Source organism: Pseudomyrmex gracilis, unplaced genomic scaffold (assembly GCF_002006095.1).
Source record: "Pseudomyrmex gracilis isolate BER0280 unplaced genomic scaffold, ASM200609v1 scaffold_63, whole genome shotgun sequence".
NCBI classification, from domain to species: Eukaryota; Metazoa; Arthropoda; class Insecta; order Hymenoptera; family Formicidae; genus Pseudomyrmex; species Pseudomyrmex gracilis.
Genome location: NW_018020647.1, coordinates 560,138 through 580,823, shown reverse-complemented (window position 1 = coordinate 580,823; position 20,686 = coordinate 560,138). Strand labels below are relative to the sequence as shown.

Here is a 20,686-nt window from a genome sequence, read left to right as displayed (position 1 = left end):
ACACAAAAAGTAAATTGATGTTTTCAAAATTCTTTTGAAGCGAAAATCGAAATATACAATCGTTTGAATTTTATTGAAGTAACATCGCAATGCTGTTTCGCGAATTTTGAACAATTATGTTTTCTCAAAAAAAAAACCGACGCATTCGTCAAACTTAACGAGAGACTCTCGAAGAAAAACTATACAATTACCATACTAATTCCTTCGTGACGGAAGCTGTTGTGTGCTTGACATTTATATATGCCGATAATACAGCCGATGAAACAGTTCTCAATTTACGTCGCAAAGTCCCAGTAGCAGCCTCGCTCGAACAATACATCGCCGGAAGTAGCAATCTCCGTTTGTTGAGCGGGTTCGTTTGAACGGAAATTGTTCCTTTATCGCAAACCGCACGCCAGATATCTAAAAAGTATCTGTCGTGTGTGTGTGCGTATGCAAAAATTTTGTAAAATGTTACTTTGTCTCACTAATGTCAAATTATTTACACAAGATAGTGCAGGACGGTGTATATCGCGTATATAAATATACGTAAATATTTAAATGAAAAAAAGAAATTTGAAAAACGTGATAACATTTTCCGAGACACGTGCCGGTGGTTTTTTTTTTTCGACCAAAAACTATGGTCGAAACGTCATTTTTATTAACTATCAAATAAAGAAAATCATCATTATTACATTTATACACAATAAACAACTGTGTTTTTGACTCCAACTGCTTTGTCCACTTCTTGAAATTTTGAATATCTGGAGTCATCCGTTTTCTGAATTGTTTTTTTTTTTTTTTTTTTTTTTTTGATAAAAAATCTGCACTCAATCGGAGATACAAGAGCACACGGGTCTTAGATCCGTTGAAATTACGCGAAGCGTGACGGGTAATCGATTATGCAACGAACGCGGAGTCGTGTCGGGCAATAAAATATGTCACGCTGGCCGATTGCGCAAGCGATGAGCATCGGCGATCCGATCGAAGGAAATCCCTCCTAGCGCGGGGAGGGTTTGGCCGCGCTCGCGCCCGCTCGTACGAAGGAGAAGGACGTGAAGGGCGCAGGGCGGGGCAGGATACCGTGGAGGACGAAGATGGAAGACACGGATCGCGGAAACATGGGCTTGGCACCTTCAGGGCATGACGGGGCGCACCCATTGCGTATTAACGCGCCTGTGGCGAACGGGCATCGCTAAAAGCCGCACGCGATGTTTCTTCTCTATCAATTTTCTCTCCCCGAGTGAATTTGTTGTCGCGCAATTCCACCCTTCTCTCGAGTCTGATTTTTTCTTGTTTATTTCTCGACGATTATAAATTGTCTTGAAATAAAAAAGCGCCGCGCGTGTTACATTTGGGTTAATTGTTCCGGTCTTGTAAAAAGCAATCTTGAATTTGAGAAAATAAAATTTGTATTTTTCCTATAAAATATTCGACGCAACGTGTAATTTGCGATTCCGTTCTCGCGATGTCATCCCTTTCGTGTTTCAGCGCGTGAAACCAAATCTCGCGGTGTAAGCTCCCACGATCCCATTACGCAATTAACGTGATATACGTATACACATATATATATATATATATATTTTATTGCGACTGTCCGTTGCGTAACCGCAAGGTTACGCGTGTGACATATGTGGTTTTTTTTATACGACCGCTATCACGCACACGAGTTTCCATCTCCCTACTCCGTCCTAAAATTCCTAATTTCGTGGGTTAACACACACGTCTTTCCTTCGCCGAAACCAAATTAAGCGGGTCAACTCGCTCGAAACAACCAGTGTGTTCGAAAAAAAAAAACTCGTCGTCGCTTCCGGATCTCATGTAGTACGCACACGCACGTACGTTCGTGAAACAAATGTAACGCAATGAAAAGTGTGGAAAATAGATAGGTGCGCTCGCACGACTACAGTGGTACCTCCGATGGCATTGTGTGCTCGGAAGGAAGTTCAACTCGGAACCGGCGCTATTCATGAATTCAGAGGGGGATTCTAGACGGATACAAACACTCGCACACACACGCGCGCGCGCGCGCAAATGGATACACGTTTGTGTGCGCGCGCGCGCGCGCGTGTACGGAGAAGAGCATTAATGGAGTCTTACGCGCCAGTTGCTCACAATAATCGGTTTACATTGTTTGCGAATTCGAATTAAAGCGTTCCTTCGCATAGAATCGATTTCTTTTTCGAGACTCCGTCGTGAAGCTCCCAAGTATTTAACCGTTTCGCACAAAGCGTTACTTTTACATTCGAGCGTGGATCCTCCTCCGCAACGCGCAATGCGCGCGCTAATATACGCTACGCTTTTTTTTTTTTTTTTTACATCTCTGCGTCCCGCAACACACTGTCGCACGTTCTTCTCGCGAACACTTGTCTTCCAAAACATATAGCGCGTTTTCCCTTCACGCTATATTTCCCACAGAAACGAGCGCTAGCGCGACACTTCGCGCCAAAGTGTCTAAGTGCTGCGGATTCCCGCTCGAAATGGTGAACTCCCTCCTCTCTGGTGAGCATCAAACAATTTTTCGTTCGAATTCAGACGAGAGAGAAAGAGAGACGCGTCGTACAGAGAGACGCGTCGTACAGAGAGACGACACACGCACACACACACACACACACACACACACGTGCGCGCGCAAATTCATTCGAATCGAAACATGCGTGTGTCTTTCCCGAGCACATAGATATGTGCACAAAACACGTGACTCTCTGACCGCGGGTGGGGACCGCGAGCGCGTTTCGTGGGTGACGGGTGGGTTCGTGTTGCTCAGTGCATAATCGCAATTCACGTACCCTACACCAGGTCGTGGTTGTGCCACTGATTTGCTGGTGGTTGACGTTTAACATGGGCGGTGTCGTCGTCGTCGTCGTCGTCGTCGTCGTCGACGACGGAATTCTCGCCTAAATTTAACGCGCTCATTCGTGCCTCGTGCACGCGCGCATGTGTTTTCGGGATCTCCGTCATCGCGCTCTCTCGCATCGCTTCCGCGCGCGAGCGTGCTCGCGAGTGTTGCGAATTTTCGTCTTCGGTCGATTGACTGAAGATACACGTGAAAGATCTCTTCGTGTCTTCCACTCGGGGTCTGTCACTTAACAACGTGACGCGTCGAGGAATCTGTCAGTTTTGATTTTGATGACGTGTAATTTTACATCTCTCGATTCACCGTAAGAAATAGTTTATTTTAAATTGTTGTTGTTCAGATCAGAGACAAGATCAACACACATTTGAATAAATAAGACGTTTTTTTTTCTCTCTCTCTCTCTCTTACGAGAGAGACGATATTCGCGCTTTGTTCATCGCAATCGTCGAACCGATTTCTTTCAGATGACACAAAAGTCGAGCAGAACTACGCCAATCAGAACGGCACTTTGAAGAGCTGCCCGAGCGAACAACAAAGCGACATTAAGAAAGGTAAGAGGCCTGTTATCGATAAAAAGGAGAGAATATACATATATATAAAACTTGGAATGGAATGCTGGACTAGATCACGCTTGGTTTGCATGGATCGCTGAAACATATATACATACATATTTGAGATATTGTTTCTCTTTTCTTTTCTTCATCAAGCATCTTGCGATTATCTGAGTCGATCTCCCTGAAAGCCTGTCGGATTTTTTTTTTTTTTTCACTGAGAAACAACTAAAATATATGTAGGTTAAGAACCGTACAATATGTATTGAACGGAAAGTGATCCACGTTTTCGGGAATTTTGGAAGAACATTTATATATTTTGCAAGAGAAATTTTTAAATGCACAAAGCAAATCGTTAAAAGAATAAAAAAGGATTTTAATTGAAGAGCGTTCTTTTTCGAGAATTTTAAAAATTTATTCCAACAATATATTTGTGAGTGAATAAATATCATTAATACACAATACTGATATCAATTTATAAAAAATGAAAAAGATCAGATTTTTTATCTAAATACTTTTTAATTTATTTTTGTTAGAAATTGTTATTTGATGTATTGGAGAGAAAAAGAAAGAGAGAGAGATGTTTTATAGATATATATTATCGAGTCGAGAAATCAATTATTTTTCACGTGTAAAAAAATTGGAATTCGTGGGAAAGATCGAAGCTAAATAATTTTCTGTGAAATGCAGTTTCTCGCGGTGTAACACCTTTTTCGTAATATACTTTCGAAAAACTTTTTAAATCCCGCTGCTTCTCTCCCAAAGGAACCTAAAGAAATCGTAACGAGTCGTCGTCGTTTAAACGCAAAAATATAAGGACGCGTCAAACGCGCGCGGGGAAAATCCCGAGCGAAGAAACGCGTAGCAAATATTTAGGTAGATATACACGACGGGGGAAAAACGTCGGCGTGTCCCCGCAAGCGGAGAAGCTCAAAGAAGTTACGTGTTGTAAAAAAACGAACCCCGCGACATATTTCCGAAGAAGATAATCCTGCGAGAGAAGATATAAAGAAAAGAACAAAAAGGGAAGAAGAAAAAGCGCACTTTCCGAAAAAAGTTTTTCCACGAAAAGCACACGATTTTCCACGATCGTCGTAGGAGATCGTCGCGTTCTTCTCCCGGATTACGATTACGCGACCGACGCGGAGGACTGCCGCGCGGTCAGGATGCCGCAGGGAAACGCTCGCAATCGGGGCCGCAGAAATCGACACCGACGGCATCGACCTCCTCCTCCTCCTCGACCGGCAAACGTTGCAACGGAATCGTCGCGAAGCAGCGAGCAGAGAAAATCCAAAGAGGAAGAAATTCCAGCCAGCTCGAGAAACGAGCGCGGCAACGACGATCACGACGATGACGACGACGACGACGACGACGATCACGACAAATCGACGAAGACGAACGACTCCGTTCCGGAAAATTCTCCTTCGATGAACGCTGACTCGATCGAGAACGACGATCGCGAGAGATCGCCGAATCTCAGATGCAAAATCCGATCGGATGACAGACACAGGATCGAGAAGATCGAACTGGAGGAACGTCCGCCGAGGATAATCGAAATCACGACCGTCAGCAGTTTGCCGCTCGAGGCGACGATCGGCCATATAGCCGGAGTAGGCATCCTGGAGACGGGAAGTGGCAACAGAACGACGGAGTCGACGATAGTGACGATATCAGAACCAATGGATTTGATTGGGTCGACGCTTTTCGATCACACCGAGGCCAAGAGGCTCTCACGGAAGACTAAGGAGAAGGATCGATTGGAGATTCGTGAGGTTAACGACAGCGATGTCGAGGTCGATTGCGCGCCAACGACGATCGTCGAATTCGAGTCCGAGGGAGAATCCACGGAAAAGGAATTGCTCGAGGGACAGGATTTCGAGGATTGCGAAGATTCGTCCGAGTCGGCGGATCGAATCGGTCAGCAAAAGAAACTCGCGTCCAAGTCGGAAACGGAATGCCCGAGCTCGATGTGGGCCACGGTGATGCCAAAGGAAGTCGAGAGGAAACTGCGAAACTTCATCGAGGGTCTTCAACTGCCGACCTTTTCCGAGGAAGCGCTCGTCGAAGACGAAGGTAGATCTCTCGAAAAAGTTACTCGAGACGACGACGACGCCGCGACGGAGGAAAATAAATCCTCTGTTGAGAAAGCGATGGAAAAGGGCGGCTCGTCGCGTCGGAAAATGAAGAAACGATCGATATCGGCGTCGCATTACGCCAGTAATTTTCTGGAAATCATACAAGAGGAAGGCGAGAGGCTGTCGGAAGACGAGGCGCAGCACATAAGAGACTTCATCAACGAGGAGATCTGCAAGTATCGACGCGACGACAAACAACAACAGTCCGCGGAGAGGACGACGGACGGGGATGCGAAAACGGAAGATCCCGAGAAGTTGCGGGGAAAAGATGTTGCGATTAAGACGAAAACCGACGACGTTTCGAAATTACGTTCGCGCGACGACGAAACGGATAGTTGCGACGAGGAGCTTAAGAATCTCGACGCTGCCGAGAACATCGCGAGTTCTGAAACGCAGGCGGCAAAGGAGCGCGCGACCGAAACGACAACTGTAAAATCCGATATTTCATCCAGCGAGTCCGAACAGATTGCGGCGAATTTATCGCGAGATAATTTAAAAGCCGAAAATAAATTTAATATCACCGAAGAGATAAAAATAGTCGAGACCGACACCGCGAGAGAAGAAAATCTGTTGAATAACGTTGAAGCGCGAGCGGTGAGCGACGCGAGCGATATAACCGGAGCAGAAAACGATGATAAACAATCGTCTGAAATTGAAGCATTTAATCAATCGGAGAAATGTTCCCGGGAACATCGCGTCGAAACGAAAACAATTGACAATCACAGTTCGCGCGAAGACGATTTGTTTGAAAACGAGACAATGTTATCGAGAACGAAGCAGCCTCCGCCGCCTCCGAGAAGATCGTCCAGCTTCGAGCTGCGAAGATCGTCGACGCCACCTGAAATAGATCGTGTCACGCCGACCGGCGTGAACATCTGTCAGACGTTGGTTGCGACGAGCGACGACGACGACGAGCGCAAATCCGGGTCGACGAATTTACTCGCGCGGAATCGCGCGAGTTTGGAGAACGAACGACCGCCGCAACGACCGAAACTTCCTGATGAACTCGACGACTCGTTTATCTCGTCGAGCGTCAATCGGAAGATGATGCGTGAAAAACGGAGCTCGTCGAACTCGCGCGATTCTCCCACGACCGTTGTTCAAGCTGACGATGAAATTCATGTCTGCGTAAATCAGGTCGAACAGGCGGCGGAGGAGGACGGTACTTCGAGAAGCGGGAAGGCCACCGAGGGTCCGCGATTGATCGCGTCATCGGGTATTCGCGACGATGATCCGTCACGCGACGTCGGAACGCGCGGCGTCGCGCTGGCAAGCGCGACCAGCAGCACGGAAATAACGCGTCGCGTCGAGGAAGGGAAGTGTCCCGCGACTCGCGGTGCACCGACGACGGCGTATGATCGAAACGCATCGCCGAGTCGGCAGGAGGGTGAAGTTGAAGTGCGCAGGTGTTCTCCGGATCGGATAAAAGATTCGGGAGAAAAAATCGAGTCGCGGGAAAACGACAAATCGAATATTCGTTCGAGTAACTCGGCAAAAGATAAATCAACGATGGGTACTTCGGGCACCAAGAGCAAGAGAAGACCCGGAGACGGGGAAAACAATGAAAAATCGACGTCTAGCTTTCGTCGCGAGCGAACGGTGAAGAGCGAGACGTCGTCGGAAACGACGATAATCGAGGAGAGGAGCTCGAGCGCTGACCAGCGAGGAAAGAGTGAATTTTGCAATTCCAAGTATTCGACGTGGGAGTCGAAGCGCGAGGAGAGGTATGAGGAGGAGAAGCGTGAGGAGGAAGAAGAAACGCGCAGCGTTGTTTCGTCCCGGCAGAGCGACGCGAGAAGTTCGTCGATCGACGATCTTTCGGATCGAGTCTGTCGGACAGCGTCGTCGGAGATTGTTCCGGCCGACGACGATATCGCGCCTGACGGCGACGCTCAGGGACACGAGTCGTCCAGCAGCACCACGTCCTTGAGCACGGTGAAGCATCGCCCGCTGGAGACGTCTCTAACCGACATCAGCGCGATCGTTCAGGACACGAAGGAAGATAATCCGCAAGAGGAGGAAGAATCATTGAAGCGGAAACTCACGTTGCTGAAGAACGCGGGAGAATTCGCTCACGAAGAGACGACGAGAGACAACAACGTGGAATCGCCGCAACCGGTTCCCTACTCGCCGGTGGAGGAACTTCGCTACGTGTCGCTGAAGAACGATGCTGAAGAGATCCGCGAGAAAAATACGAAAGACGGAAAAATATCGGACCAAGTGTTGCAACAACCGTATTTACTGCGTGAGATCTGTCTGAAGAAGATCCTGTCGCTTCCGTACGGGACGCAGGTGATCAGTGAGATTACCGCGCCGAAGTTGAGCATCTTCGAGAGCCTGCGGACTCTTCAGAGATTTGTGAGTAACGAGCGGACGAGCGCGCGCGAGCAGCGCGATAACGTCCGATTTAAAACGCTGCATGGAGTGAATGATCAACAGCACGGACTAACGAAAACGGGCCTGTATGAGTCGCCGTGTCGTCCTAACGAGATTCCGCACGCTGTTTCAGACCGGGCTAAGTTGCCGGGGAGCGTTAATATTGAGTTGTCAGAATCGGAGAATAACGAGATGGAGGAACGCTGGCGGGCACTCTCAACGGAGGATCCGCGTGTTCTGGTTTGTCTGTCGCCGTCGCAGCAGGCCACGCAGGTGCGCACGAGCGCGGACACCTTGTTGGATCTTCATTGCAAGTTTCTGAATCGGTACAGTTACCGCAACGAGCACCCGCAGCGGGTTCCTCTGCCGCAATATCGGGTGCATATTCATGCACCAAGCAACGCGAAAGAGGATAATGACAACGCGGCCTCGAGAACACCCAGACCACCCGCTCGTGCGCCTCATCATCACGATACCGAGAAATCCAGACTATTTGAGATCATCAAGGAGGAACGGAAGCATCCTCGAAACGAGACCGTTGCTGATAATCGCCGAACAACCACCGACGACACTTGGAACGTCTCTATCGGAGATCAAGAACGTCTCAAGGCCGTTCGCACGAACGACTGGCTGAACCATGCCAGACGCGATCGCAGAAGCGCCACCGCGAACGAGTTATTCCTGGCTGCGGCGAGGGGCGAGGACGGCGAGCCGAGCGATGATAAGACGGCCGATCACGTGGCTCGGCCCGATCAGCTTAGGATTACAACACGGTCCATGCCGAACGATGATGCAGTTCACGATTCGGATAGGCCGTCCGCGAGTCACGTGAAGAGTTCGTTCGCGTTGAACAGCGCCATTATCGATCGCTCGATGGACACGACGACCGCGAAGAGAACGTCGCCGTCTCTGCGAAGAACAACCGATCCCAGCAAACACGTGAATCCGGCGTTGATAGACGACAAGCTTGAGGTGCCGCCGCTGCCGAAACGCACGGTCACGGTTGACAGATCGTGCATCGACACGACGAGCATATTCGATCAGAATCCACCGAGAAGCCACTTGGAACCACGAAGAGCCACCCACGATACCACGGCGGAGAAGCTGAAGCACGTGGCCGCCGTGGAGATCATGGACAAGCTGAAGAAGTTGCAGACGGAAACTTCACGGCGATTGGACGGCGGCGACAGAAGAGGTTCCTTGCCGCAGGAGTACTTCGTCCAGCAGCTAAATTACATCGAGTTGTTGGAGGAGCAGCTGAAGAACGTGATACTGGCGGAGGAGGAGGAGAGAAAGGCCTTCGAGGAATACCAGACGCATTTTCGTCGAACGAAACAGAGCGACGACGCGAAGAAATTCTCTCTCACTGACATTCGCGAAGAAACTTGGAACGAAACCAATCCGAATTTCGAACGGGAACGCAAAATTCCAATCGATATCCTCGACGAAGAGTCGCCGAAATTAAAACGTGCGGAGAATAAGGAAGAAAAACGTCGAAGTAATCTCGAAGAAGAAGAAGAAAATCATTCGAAGAAAACTCGTCGAAACGAACCGGAAATTCAAAAGGAATTCTGGCAGGAAAAATCGCGAAACGTCGAGAAAGATCGCACGGAGACGATCGACAAAACGGGCAGTCGGCAGTTCCTGAAGAAGGTCTATTGCGAAAACGGAATTCGCGAAGAATCGTCGGAAAGTGTCGAGCACGAGGAATGCTACAGGCTGGTCGCTCGGACAGGTGGTAACGCGGAAAACGACGGAACGTCCGAGTTGCGTAAGAACGAAGCGAATGATGATGAACATCGCGCGGAATCGGAAGAGCTGAAGAACGACGACGAGAAGACGTCGAAACAGACGTCAACAAACCTGCGCAGTAGTAACGTCGTCGAAGCGAAGAGACCGACTACGTTGCCGACGAACGGGGAGGCGTTTCGCCAACGTATGTACGACGAATACGTGCACAAGGTGTTGGAACGGCAAGAGCGGAAGAACCACAAGATCGTAAAGATCAGTTCGCGGGAGGACATCAAGAACGGTGGCGGCAAGAAGTCGTCCGGTGGCGAGAACATGAGCGAGATGGCGAAGGAGTTTATCGAGAAGGCGCGCAGCCGGCTGAGCAAGTTCGGCATCAATCTCGACGAGAGCGGGACGGAGCTTGAAGAGGACGAGAACGACGTGATCAACGCCAAGTTCCTGATCGACGGCAAGGAGCTGCGGGACACGCGGAAGTTGCCGAAGCATCTGCGGGAATTTCTGAAGATCTCAACGATGAACGACGACGGTGAGGGCGGTGAGTTACACGTCGAGTGGAATGGAATGTGACCATATGATGGATTTGCTGTGTTGGATGGATTTTGCTCGTCGCGTGTTGCGAGATTATATTGGTGGCAATTGCTGGCTGATGATGTTGAGAGTGGTTCCGGTTGGACGGGACCGTACCCATCCCGAACGAGAGGAGAAGTGTTCTTTTTTTTTTTTTTTTTTTTTTTTTTAACTACCACTAACGCGCGCCCGCGTCCTGCTCGAGACGTTCGTAGATGCCTTGGTGTTTGTCGTCACTAACGAGATGATGTTGATAGTATATTATGCTAATTCTCTATTTATCTATCCACCTGGCGCCAACAACGTGAAAAGACCGAAGGAAGACGAAGAAAGGAATGAATATTTAATTTTTATTTAATGCTTTCTTTCTTTCTCTCTCTCTCTCTCTCTCTTCTCTCTTTCTCTCTTTCTCTAGTTTACAAGATATTTTCCGCCTAAGCGCTCGCTCTTGCGGCGAAACAAGAATTTAAACAGTTTGAGAGTGGCTAATAATAATACATCAAGATAACCGGAATTTATCATATTTTCGTTGCTAATTGAAATATCGAAATTTTTCGAACATCGCAAATTCCAGCCTTCCGGGTATAATAAAAGCGTAACTGCGTAACTTTGTATAATATTGCCATTCTCTAATTAAAATAGCTGAGATTTATCGAGGAATTCTCTCCTCGTCTTTGATCCGCGCCGTTTTTTTCTTTTTTTTTTCTTTTTCATTCGAATCGCTCGGCTTATATCATCGGTAGACGAACTTCCTCAATAAAGGAGACAAGCGCGCAGCAACGGAAATCTCATTACTGTCGTAAGTACGTTTTCCTAGACAACTCTCCGAGAGAAGGCGGAATTAGTTCACGACGAGATAAAGTGGAAAGCTCGTCGGCGCGGGGCAACGCGAGAGTCTGTTCACGTTGGCGCGGCCCGTACAGCATCATAATTGCGCGGTCCCCTCAGATTGCTCCAATTCCGTAATCCGATTAATAACTCGTCTCCCAAACGATGATCGATTCTCGTGTGTAAATAAATAAATTTGCATCGTGTGTGTCCCGCGAGAGTTAACGTGACGTTAATAAATACGTATTTATACGGCCATTTTTCATTATCCAACCCGTTCGTACGCGTCGCCGCCACGCTAAAGAGAGACAGAGAGAGAGAGAGCGAGAGGAAGAAAGATTTAATATTCTCTGACATAAATCCGAACACAATCGACACGCGCGCGATACATTTTGGCATTTATTTCCGAGACGATCGATTCGTCAAAGCGACGCGATGGAAAATTATCGTATTAACATTCGAGCTACGGAGATGTACGTAGTTTGACAGCGCGGGGATAATGAACCGCGACAATTTGCGATAACGAATATCAACACAGGCTCAGAGGCTATCAAATTACGTCATGCAAACGCTCGTATTTTCGGTTCCCTCTTGCGCTGATTAACCGCGTAATATTTAACCTTGTACGTAAATCCATTCAGATAATGTTTCTTTAATATTTAAAATATATATCTCTCAATTATAATGCATTAGTTTTTTTTTTGAATTTTTCTCTCTCTCTCTCTCTCTTTTTCTTTTTCAAGATACAAGAATCTAAACAAAATTTTTCAAACGTCTATAATACAATTTGCTGTGATCAAGTTAATGTCACACATCTCCGTACGGATTTATTATAGTTTTCTTCTTTATTCCGCAATCGTTCCGATCCACACGTCGTCCGACGTGTGATTCATTGGAGGATGAAAATCTAAATATAAGCCTCGGCGCGCGCGAAAGACGAGAAATAGGCCACTCGCTCGTAAGACGCCATTGCTACTAGCGCGCGCCGGAACCACCGTCGTGTTTTCGGCTATTTTCAATTCACTTGCGCGATGTGGCCTACTGACTCGTTCTCTCTTTCTCTCTCTTTCTTTTTCTCTTTCTCCGAAATTTCTGCTCTCTCTCTCTCTCTCTCTCTCATCTGTTCAAATTATCGCTTACATATATGTATATTAATAATTTGAGATCTGATGAGAGATCCAGATTAAATCGACAAGATTTTATACCGTCGTCGCCTTGAAGAACTTTAAACATTATTTTTTTTGAAGAAATTTATATCAGGTATAATGATCTTCTCTTCTGATTTCAGAAAAAAACAAAATCAATCGTCTTTACATCTCATTTCACAAAATGGCTTTGCGTCATCACATGATTTATCGCACGCTTGCTTCCGCAATGTTTCAATTCGTTTGTTTTTTTCTTCTTCCCTCTGTGTGATAAATATATATAAATAATGCACTCTTGCACAGTTTTATATATAAATATGTTATATAAAATAAAAACGTATATATGATGTGCATATGTGTTGTGTCCAAGTTTGACGCGGTAAATGTGCAACGACGAGACTAAAGATAAATTCGAGACGAAATGGTCGCAGATATGAACAATCGATGTGACGAAAGCCATCTATTCGTGTTACGTTGTTAACTGGTTTATTGACATATTATTCGCGCGAACGACTCGCTTACTTATTATTATTATTATTTATTAATATCGTTGTCATATTATTATTATTACTCTTGTTGGTTGTTATTTCTCGGAAAATGTTTACGTGTGTGCAAGTTTTTAAATAAAATTTAAAAGTTTATCGTACCAACTCGTATATAATTTAACTTCTGCAAATGCTCATGTCAGGCGGCGCCGTTTCATGTTTTTGGCATCTGCGCGACGTCTCGTGACTTGTTGCCATCTACGGTAATGTCATCTGTATCGGAAAGCGTTACGAACTTTCCGAACAACCCGATATTAACTTGAACCAGTTATTTGTATATTTCGCAAAGTCTCGTGAACCTTTCGGTTACCGAAGCGTCCGTTTATTTTCTATTCTAACTTTAGCCACGAAACGTTTAGCCACTGCGCGCGCGCGTTTTCTCAGTCGGTTCTAAATGTGCGAATTTCGGGACCCGTTTACGCGTGAACCCCGGTTGTTTTGTGTTACTATTATTATTACAATGACTCTCCGAGTCATGAATGTATTTTTTTCAATGAATTTCCCCCCCCCCCAAATAAACGACGCGCGAAAGTGCAACCGAACATCGCACCGCGAAACGTCATATCGCTGTCCGTTCCTATCTAACAGCTTGCGATCTTCTAACAAACTTCCACGATGCGTTGTGCTACAAACACACTATTGCTGTTGCATCGTTTTTTTCTTTTTTTTTTCCCCCGATGAATAGCGGGAAATGCTTTTTTAATCGAAGGGAGTAGCTGCGATAACGTTGCGAGGGGGCGAGACAATGACAACGGCGGTCTGCTGCTGCGCGAGATTGACAATGCTTTGAGAATCGGCAAGGGATTTCTACTTGGGCAAGGTGCGTTTGCAAATATTTCGCCTTGATCGACCGACCGCATGCACGTATCATAGTTTTTTTTTTTTTTTTAACGAACGCAACATGTGTTTATTTGCCGTAACGGAATAACATGTGAGAAAATGAGACGAGTTCAAAAATGAGTCACAGCTATATTTAAGTTTTGACGTCGTTTATTTTTATCAGTTGTATCCGTAATTTTATCTATGACAGTCGACAGAGTTGGGAAAAGGTCTCGCGTAGATGCTATCATCTCCATTCTCGAAATGTAGATATTTGTATATGCAACTTGTGTGTGGTTTGGCGTTGGTGAACCGCACTCTTGCGTATCGGTGGTGAGCGCTGCGCGACGCGACGCGGCGCGGCGCGGCGTAGCGTCGAGCCTCATCGGCGTCGCGACGCCCCAGTCGGCTGGCATCTACCAGTGCTACTTTCACGTGCGAGTGGGTATCGCGTTCGAGATACGCGCGGTGTCGCGTGAGTCGAATTGTTGAAATCTCGCCGAAATCATAGAGTCAACGATGCTGGAGAAAAGTGAGTGATTTCCGTCCCGGAAACGTTGAATTAGCAACAAGAGAACCGAGTCGCAACAGACAACGTTTGTCGATTTTTCTTCAACAGGTAGTTTCGCGATCGCGAGAGAAGAACGGAAGAGAAAGAGAATATCTTTGCATACATATATAATCGAAGAAAATCGTTTTTTAATTACGTTATAAATTTTGATGAAGATAAATTTAACAAAGAGAGAAGTAGAAAATATCTCTAAATGAGAGAATGAAAATCTCCGACGTGACAACAAGTTCTCTCTTTTTTATATCACTGTAAAATATCACGAATATATTTTAGTTCTCGGCAAATTACACGATCTCTCTATTTTCGGAATACGTCACACGATGATGATTTGCTATTCTTAATACGATGAGAAATAAGGCAATTCACTTTGCTCCGTTCTTCTTCTTACGCGCCTTCCCTCCCGTTGGAAGTTCATCAAGAAATCGCTCTTGTATTAATGAATCGCGACGGTTTCAACGTGGAGGTAACTCTGAACAAACTTCCGAGATGATGATCTCGGACGTGGTCCGTGTAATAGCGACGTTAACATCGGAGTCGCGATAGACATCAAGATATTCCGCATTGATGGTTCAACTTTTCGACGGGTTCAGATATATTTCAAAGACTTTTTTTTCTTCCCCTTCAAAGAGATACAGAAAATTATAATATATGCCGATACAGGGAAACATAGATAAAAAAAAAAAAAAAAACACACAATACATTTGAGAAACATCGCCGGAAGATGCGAACGGCGGAGATTCAGAGACGTTGTTTGACAAAGTGTTGTTTGATGCTTTCAGAGAACGTTATGTTCGCCCCTACGTTTAAAGCCTCGTCAGCGAAACCAGGTAAACCTGCGCGAGAAATGTGTGAGACTAACACCGACTACTGTTGTACACACACACACACACACATACACACATTTTCCACAGAGCTGAAGACGTTATTTAATTTATGGTTTTTTAGTTTTCAGTATTTTGTTACGAGAAATATCACGGTTCGTTAAATTTTTCAATAAAAAAGTGTCCAGATTAACTTTTTGATTGAGTATTGAGTTCAAAACTGTCTTTTAAATTGTACGAACGATGGGATAAGAAAAAAAAATATGGCTTTGCTATTGGAAATACGCGCTCTCATTACGTTAACGTATCGTTATGATAGCGCAATAAAATTAATTACGTGTAGGGTGTAACCGCATTGTGTGAGGCCACGTGTGTCCTTAACGGCGGGATCGTAATTAAGTTCCTGTTCCGCTGCGTGTGGCGTATATACGCGCGCGCGTGTGTGTGTGTGTGTATGCACGCGCTCTATCTCGTGCATGTTCCTCGAGTAACACGTGTAATCTCGTTCTGTAATTTGTCCAGGTAAGACAGGAAGGCACGCATTAATTTCAGTTATTCGTCACATTCTCGCGAAATGTTGGTCTTTTGGTTAATTATCGTCTTGCCGCGATTGTTGTTTGTTGTAAATAACGCGTCTCGCGTGATCTCTAAAAACGACGGCAATTTGATGTTTTTGACACTTCGGCCAGCTGGCGTTGCAACATTGATTAATCGCACTTAAGCGAGACGCACGGTTGCAATTAACGAGAACGTATAGCGATGCTATATACGTCGCACGCCGATATCATAAATTAACAACAATGTACGTCAATTATTTTTATTAGTTAGTTTCATTATTAGCCGCAATATATTTCTCGAAAAAATAGTCGCGGAACCGTGCAGACGTTCTTTTTTTTTTTTTGCACGAGGAAGCAACTTGATTTCTAATTATCTCACTTCTTCTGTGATTTTACCGTAGAATTCTCCTGATATCAGTGCGATTCGCGCGTAGCATTCGCGAACGACCGACGTGTCGTGCGCAGAGAGTCGCGGTCGTTTCAGAAAATCGTCACGAGGCATTGTGTCGGAGAGATTGCGTTCTCGGCCAATTGCAATTATGCGTATCTTATAATAAGCCCACGCCGCCCACGCGGTCTTCTAATTTTACTCGCGCGTCCCAAATGAATCTCCCTCCTGATTTCCTGTGTCGCGCGCGCACGCGAGAGAGAGAGAGAGAGAGAGAGAGAGAGAGAGAGAGAGACTCTGCAAATCGGTCGTCAGGTTCGATCGATCGAGCATATGCGTCTGACTCATCATCGCGGTGATGGTGTATCTTTATCGAGATAATGTCACGTCGCCATCTGACAACTCGATGACAGCGAAGTCACCCGTCAATAACTCCGCTGATGGTCGGCATTGTACGTTGCATCACTTGTGTAATTCATTCTTCTTTGAAATGCAATAACAAGTCATCGACAATTTTTCTTGGCTGTTAAATAAAAAACGCTTGTTAAACAAAAACGTCGATTAAATAAAAAAACACGCGGATGTTTTTGTTTAATACGAAGATTGACGTACGTGAAATATATCGTCGTTTGTTTTTTTTTTTTGTTTAATCTTGCAAAAGATTAAACACACGCGATGTGCGAGACGCGCAACGTGAGATTTGCGATCTAAGATTTAATAGAAATCATCGTCTAAAGAGAAATCGATTCTTCAGCGATCGCCGGTTTGCTAATAGATATGTAGAGACGCACGCGGCAGCAAAATGCACGTAGCTTAGTCAGGAAAAAGATGATCCCTTATGTAATGCGGCCCACAGTGAGCCAAGATTAGCATCGCATGTATACATTTGACGTGTTAGCTTTAGCGTCAATCTACCAAATCCGCGTAGAGCATGCAGCCGGTTCAGGAGAGCAAAGACCTCTTGGCGAATCTCTCTCTGTCGACGATACCTATTTAGTACATGTGTATGTGTGTGTGTGTGTGTATCGGATATGATATTGACGTGTCTCTAACTTGTATATACGGAGTAGAAAAGAGCAATTAAAAAAAAAATCGATAAGCACAGGATTAATTTGTGCAACGGATCGGCCTGATCTTCGTTGGAGCAAAAAAGTGTTATCAAGTTTTTTGCTGGTAATTATGCGCTGGCTGAGAGTGAGAGTAAATTAACACAGTGGCCGCATTGTGTTGCCTCGGACGGCGATCTCTCAGAATGAAATGTTTTTTTTCGTCAGGCGTTTGGTCGCCAGGACAGACGCCGCCGGCGAAGGAGTCGCCTAATCCCGATCGAACCAAAGAGCCGCAGAAAAACGAGCCGATCCCGCCGGTTTGGACGCCCGCCAGCGCCGGCGCGAGCCCCGTTGCCGAGAAGAAGGAATTTCGTCCCGTGCCGTTCGAGAGTCCTGTGCTGAGTCGAAAGAAGCAGTCGAAGGAAGAGGTATATGACGATTAATTACGCCAAGATGGGGCGACTATTTATTTCGCGGCGCGCCGAAAGAAACGGCGGGGGACTCCGCAATTACTTACTCCGCAAGATAGTTTTGATATGCGGGGTGGGAAACGCTTCGGAACACACTTTGGATAATAAAAACTCGTTTCAATGAATATGAGGGGAGGGGGGGGGCAAAATTTAAATAATTCTTTTTCTTCGCGTGTGTCTTTTTCCGCATCGTGGACGACTCGACGTTTTCTTTGCTTTTCAAGAGTTCACGTGGCTCTATGTGAGTGCCAAATTTTCTGTTTAAAAGGAGACGCCTCCACCTTGGGAGAACGACAAAAGAGAGTGCTCGCGAAGCGTTTACGAGAGTAGCGCGCGAATCGTCAATTCGCACTCGGCGCCCTCGCAGGGGTTGAACACGCTCGCGTCCACACCGCGCCTGCCACGTGCCCAGAATCCGACCATCACGTTGTTGCAAAAAGCGAGAGGTTGGTGCTTTTTTAATTCCACAAATCTCTGTCTTCGTCGAAGAAAACGAGAACACGTGTTTTTTTTTTTTTTTTTTGGTTAGAATTTCATCTCTATTTTAGTTTTTCTTACCGCGATGTTGCATTACAGAAGGGCAGTTGCCGAAAGGTGCGGCTTACTTGGAGGAAAACGAACCCGTTGACAATCGTCCCTCGAGCGACGAGAGACCGTTAATTTCCCCGGGAGAAATAAGTGAGTACACACCGATTATGACAACCATAAATTTAGTCGTAATTAAATCGTGTAATTGAAACAATATTATTATTGAAAATTGTTTACACGATAAATACCCGCCCAATTTACATGTTGTTTACTACTTTTCGAAAACCGCGCGTTCATTAACATACACTTGTTATGACTTATAAACTGCAATAACAATAGTGTCGGTAATGTACACTATGCCCTCTCGATTGTGTGATATCTAATTTCCGATTCACGCGAGTGCTAATGATTTGTTTGTGAAATTAAATCGTTCAGTCTACGCTGTGAAGAAAGAATATGAGAGCGAGCCGGAAATGGAGAACGAACCGCCGAAGAAGATGGCCGATCTGGGTCCTCGAAAATTCGAGGGTATCGGCCCGGTGACCAGGGAGGGTATTCCTCTTGTGTTGAGATCGGTAGGTTTGCGAGGAATCGGTAGCTAAGTAGATCTGAGAAATCACATTCTCCCTTTTACGCGTATTAATTATTTTTGTAGCGATAAATAATTTTAATCATTGCTGTAAATGAGAGAGAGATTATTATATAATGCAACTTGTGCGACGCGATCTTTTCTCTCTCTCTCTCTCTCTCTCTCTCAGTGTATTTCTGATATAAATTACTTCCAGGAAGTCAAGGAAAGCAATCAAGCGAAATGGTACAAGAAAATGTACGACTCGTTGCACCGCGCGGACAGAAACGGTAAGTTTCTTCGTTGCAATTAAACAAACATTACTTAAATAACGATTTAACGTGAAAAGTAAAAAGAGATCCGCATCGTTTTATCACGCGCTCACCGCGTCGAGTCAGTAATTATTTTGCATACGTGAGAGATATGAGGGAGGAATTTGCAATATATATCTCCCGCGATTGAATGCGCGCGCCGCACCTATTTTTTATTTTCAATATACTCGACATTTACTCTCCACGCGTCGAACAATTCAATTAATTACGTAATTAACGCGTGTAATTCGACAATTTTGCTTCCAGATGACTACGTGACCATAAAATACAGACAGAGGAGAGGTGAATATGCAACTTCCGCGCATGACTACCGCGGTGAAAATTGCGAAACCGCTACTAATATTAACGCCCGTGCGTGGGTCGGCTGCGTAACGCATAGTCGCGTAACTAAAGCCGTGTAAAATTTAATAACCTTAACTACACAACTAATATCTGTCAAGTAAAAAAGTGCTGCGAAAGAAAATATAAACATGGTAAAGCAAAATAGTAATTGTAGTAAAAAAAAAAAAAAAAAATGTAGGCGCTACAGAGAATGACGCGAGAGAAGGCTAAGAACTAGTTTTAAGAGTAAATTAGTCTTCGATACTTATACGTTGTGTCTTGACGCCGTTTGTGTGTAAAAAGCAAAACGCAAAATAACGATCTCGCTATTGTAGATACTTATTTACTACTACTAGTTAGTGTCAAGTGTGAAAAAACAATAAACAATTTGCAACGCAATTGTCGCTTTATGACCTCCTCCGTTCCCGCTAACAATTAACATTTGTTACCGTCTCTGACGATATTATATGTGTTTTCGTATTTGGATTAACATTTTGTGGTTGATCTCGAGAGATTAATCGTAGCCAATTAACTTTTTTGTGTTTTGATCTTTAAAAAAAAACAAACTCTCGAGGAAGAAGAAGAAGAAGAAGACGTCACGTCAATTTGAGAATCTCAGAAAAATGAGCTTTCTCTCTTTTATCAAATATATGTACTTTCCCAAGGTGCCAATTCTTCGTGGGAAGAACTTCTCGAGTTCTCGACGTTCGATCTGTCTCGTCTCGGTGACAAGTCGGACTTTTTCTAAAAAAAAATCAACTCGAGAGAAAATAAGAGAGGAAAATTTTATTTACTTTACAACAACTAAACAAGAAGGAACTTTAATTTATTGATTGGGATCACTTCTGATCTCGATTAAGATAATCAATCAGAGAGCTCGACAATTTATTCTCGAATAATGTAACGCGAGATGTATGATATCCTATGCGTGTAATGTATTTTCAGTGTAACATCGTAGAAACTTAACATCGTACACGTCGAACTGATTTGCACTGGTAATTTGAAAGTTTATTTGATTAGATTTTTTCTGATACTAAACGAGAGTGCGAAATGGAAAATTGAGTGGAAAAGTGTCACAAAAAAAAAAAAAAAAAAAAAAAAAAAATGAGAAACACTTTTTCTGTTTCAGGAGGGAGATACGGATACGGAAGCAGCAGCGGATATTTGAGCGAACCGGAACCACGCGTGTACTCGGATCGATCCGTGACTCTCGACAGCCGTCGACGGCTGCGCAACAAAGAAAATGACTTTACCACGGCGACCATGCCCAGAAAGTGAGCGAAAAATTTCGAAACTTTCCCGCTCTTGTTTTTTTTTTCCCCTCGGAAAGCGCGTTCGAGGAAACTTGTGATCTTTCGAAAATTCTCTTCTTCCCATTCTGATCCTCATTTTTTTCAATTAAACTTTCTCGCACACGACGGAAGAAATTTTTTCAGACGAATTAAACTGTCTCGGAGCGAAAATAGAAGCGAAACTCTCTCTCGACGAATAAAAAATAAGTGGCAATTGTTTTTTTTTTTTTTTTTT

The 20,686-nt window shown here is 45.0% G+C and overlaps 1 protein-coding gene across 1 annotated transcript in view; it reads left to right on the top strand.

The window, feature by feature from the left end:
• LOC109854314 overlaps positions 1-20,437 on the top strand; it is a 42,197-nt gene extending 21,760 nt beyond the window's left edge. Inside the window, exons 5-15 of the mRNA XM_020427263.1 lie at positions 3,301-3,387; positions 8,032-10,185; positions 13,445-13,555; positions 14,905-14,952; positions 17,166-17,368; positions 17,679-17,856; positions 17,987-18,088; positions 18,374-18,513; positions 18,724-18,796; positions 19,085-19,120; positions 20,289-20,437. Of these exons, the coding sequence (XP_020282852.1) occupies positions 3,301-3,387; positions 8,032-10,185; positions 13,445-13,555; positions 14,905-14,952; positions 17,166-17,368; positions 17,679-17,856; positions 17,987-18,088; positions 18,374-18,513; positions 18,724-18,796; positions 19,085-19,120; positions 20,289-20,437 (3,281 nt within the window). The remainder of the gene's footprint in view (positions 1-3,300; positions 3,388-8,031; positions 10,186-13,444; positions 13,556-14,904; positions 14,953-17,165; positions 17,369-17,678; positions 17,857-17,986; positions 18,089-18,373; positions 18,514-18,723; positions 18,797-19,084; positions 19,121-20,288) is intronic.
• The last annotated feature ends 249 nt before the right edge of the window (positions 20,438-20,686 follow it).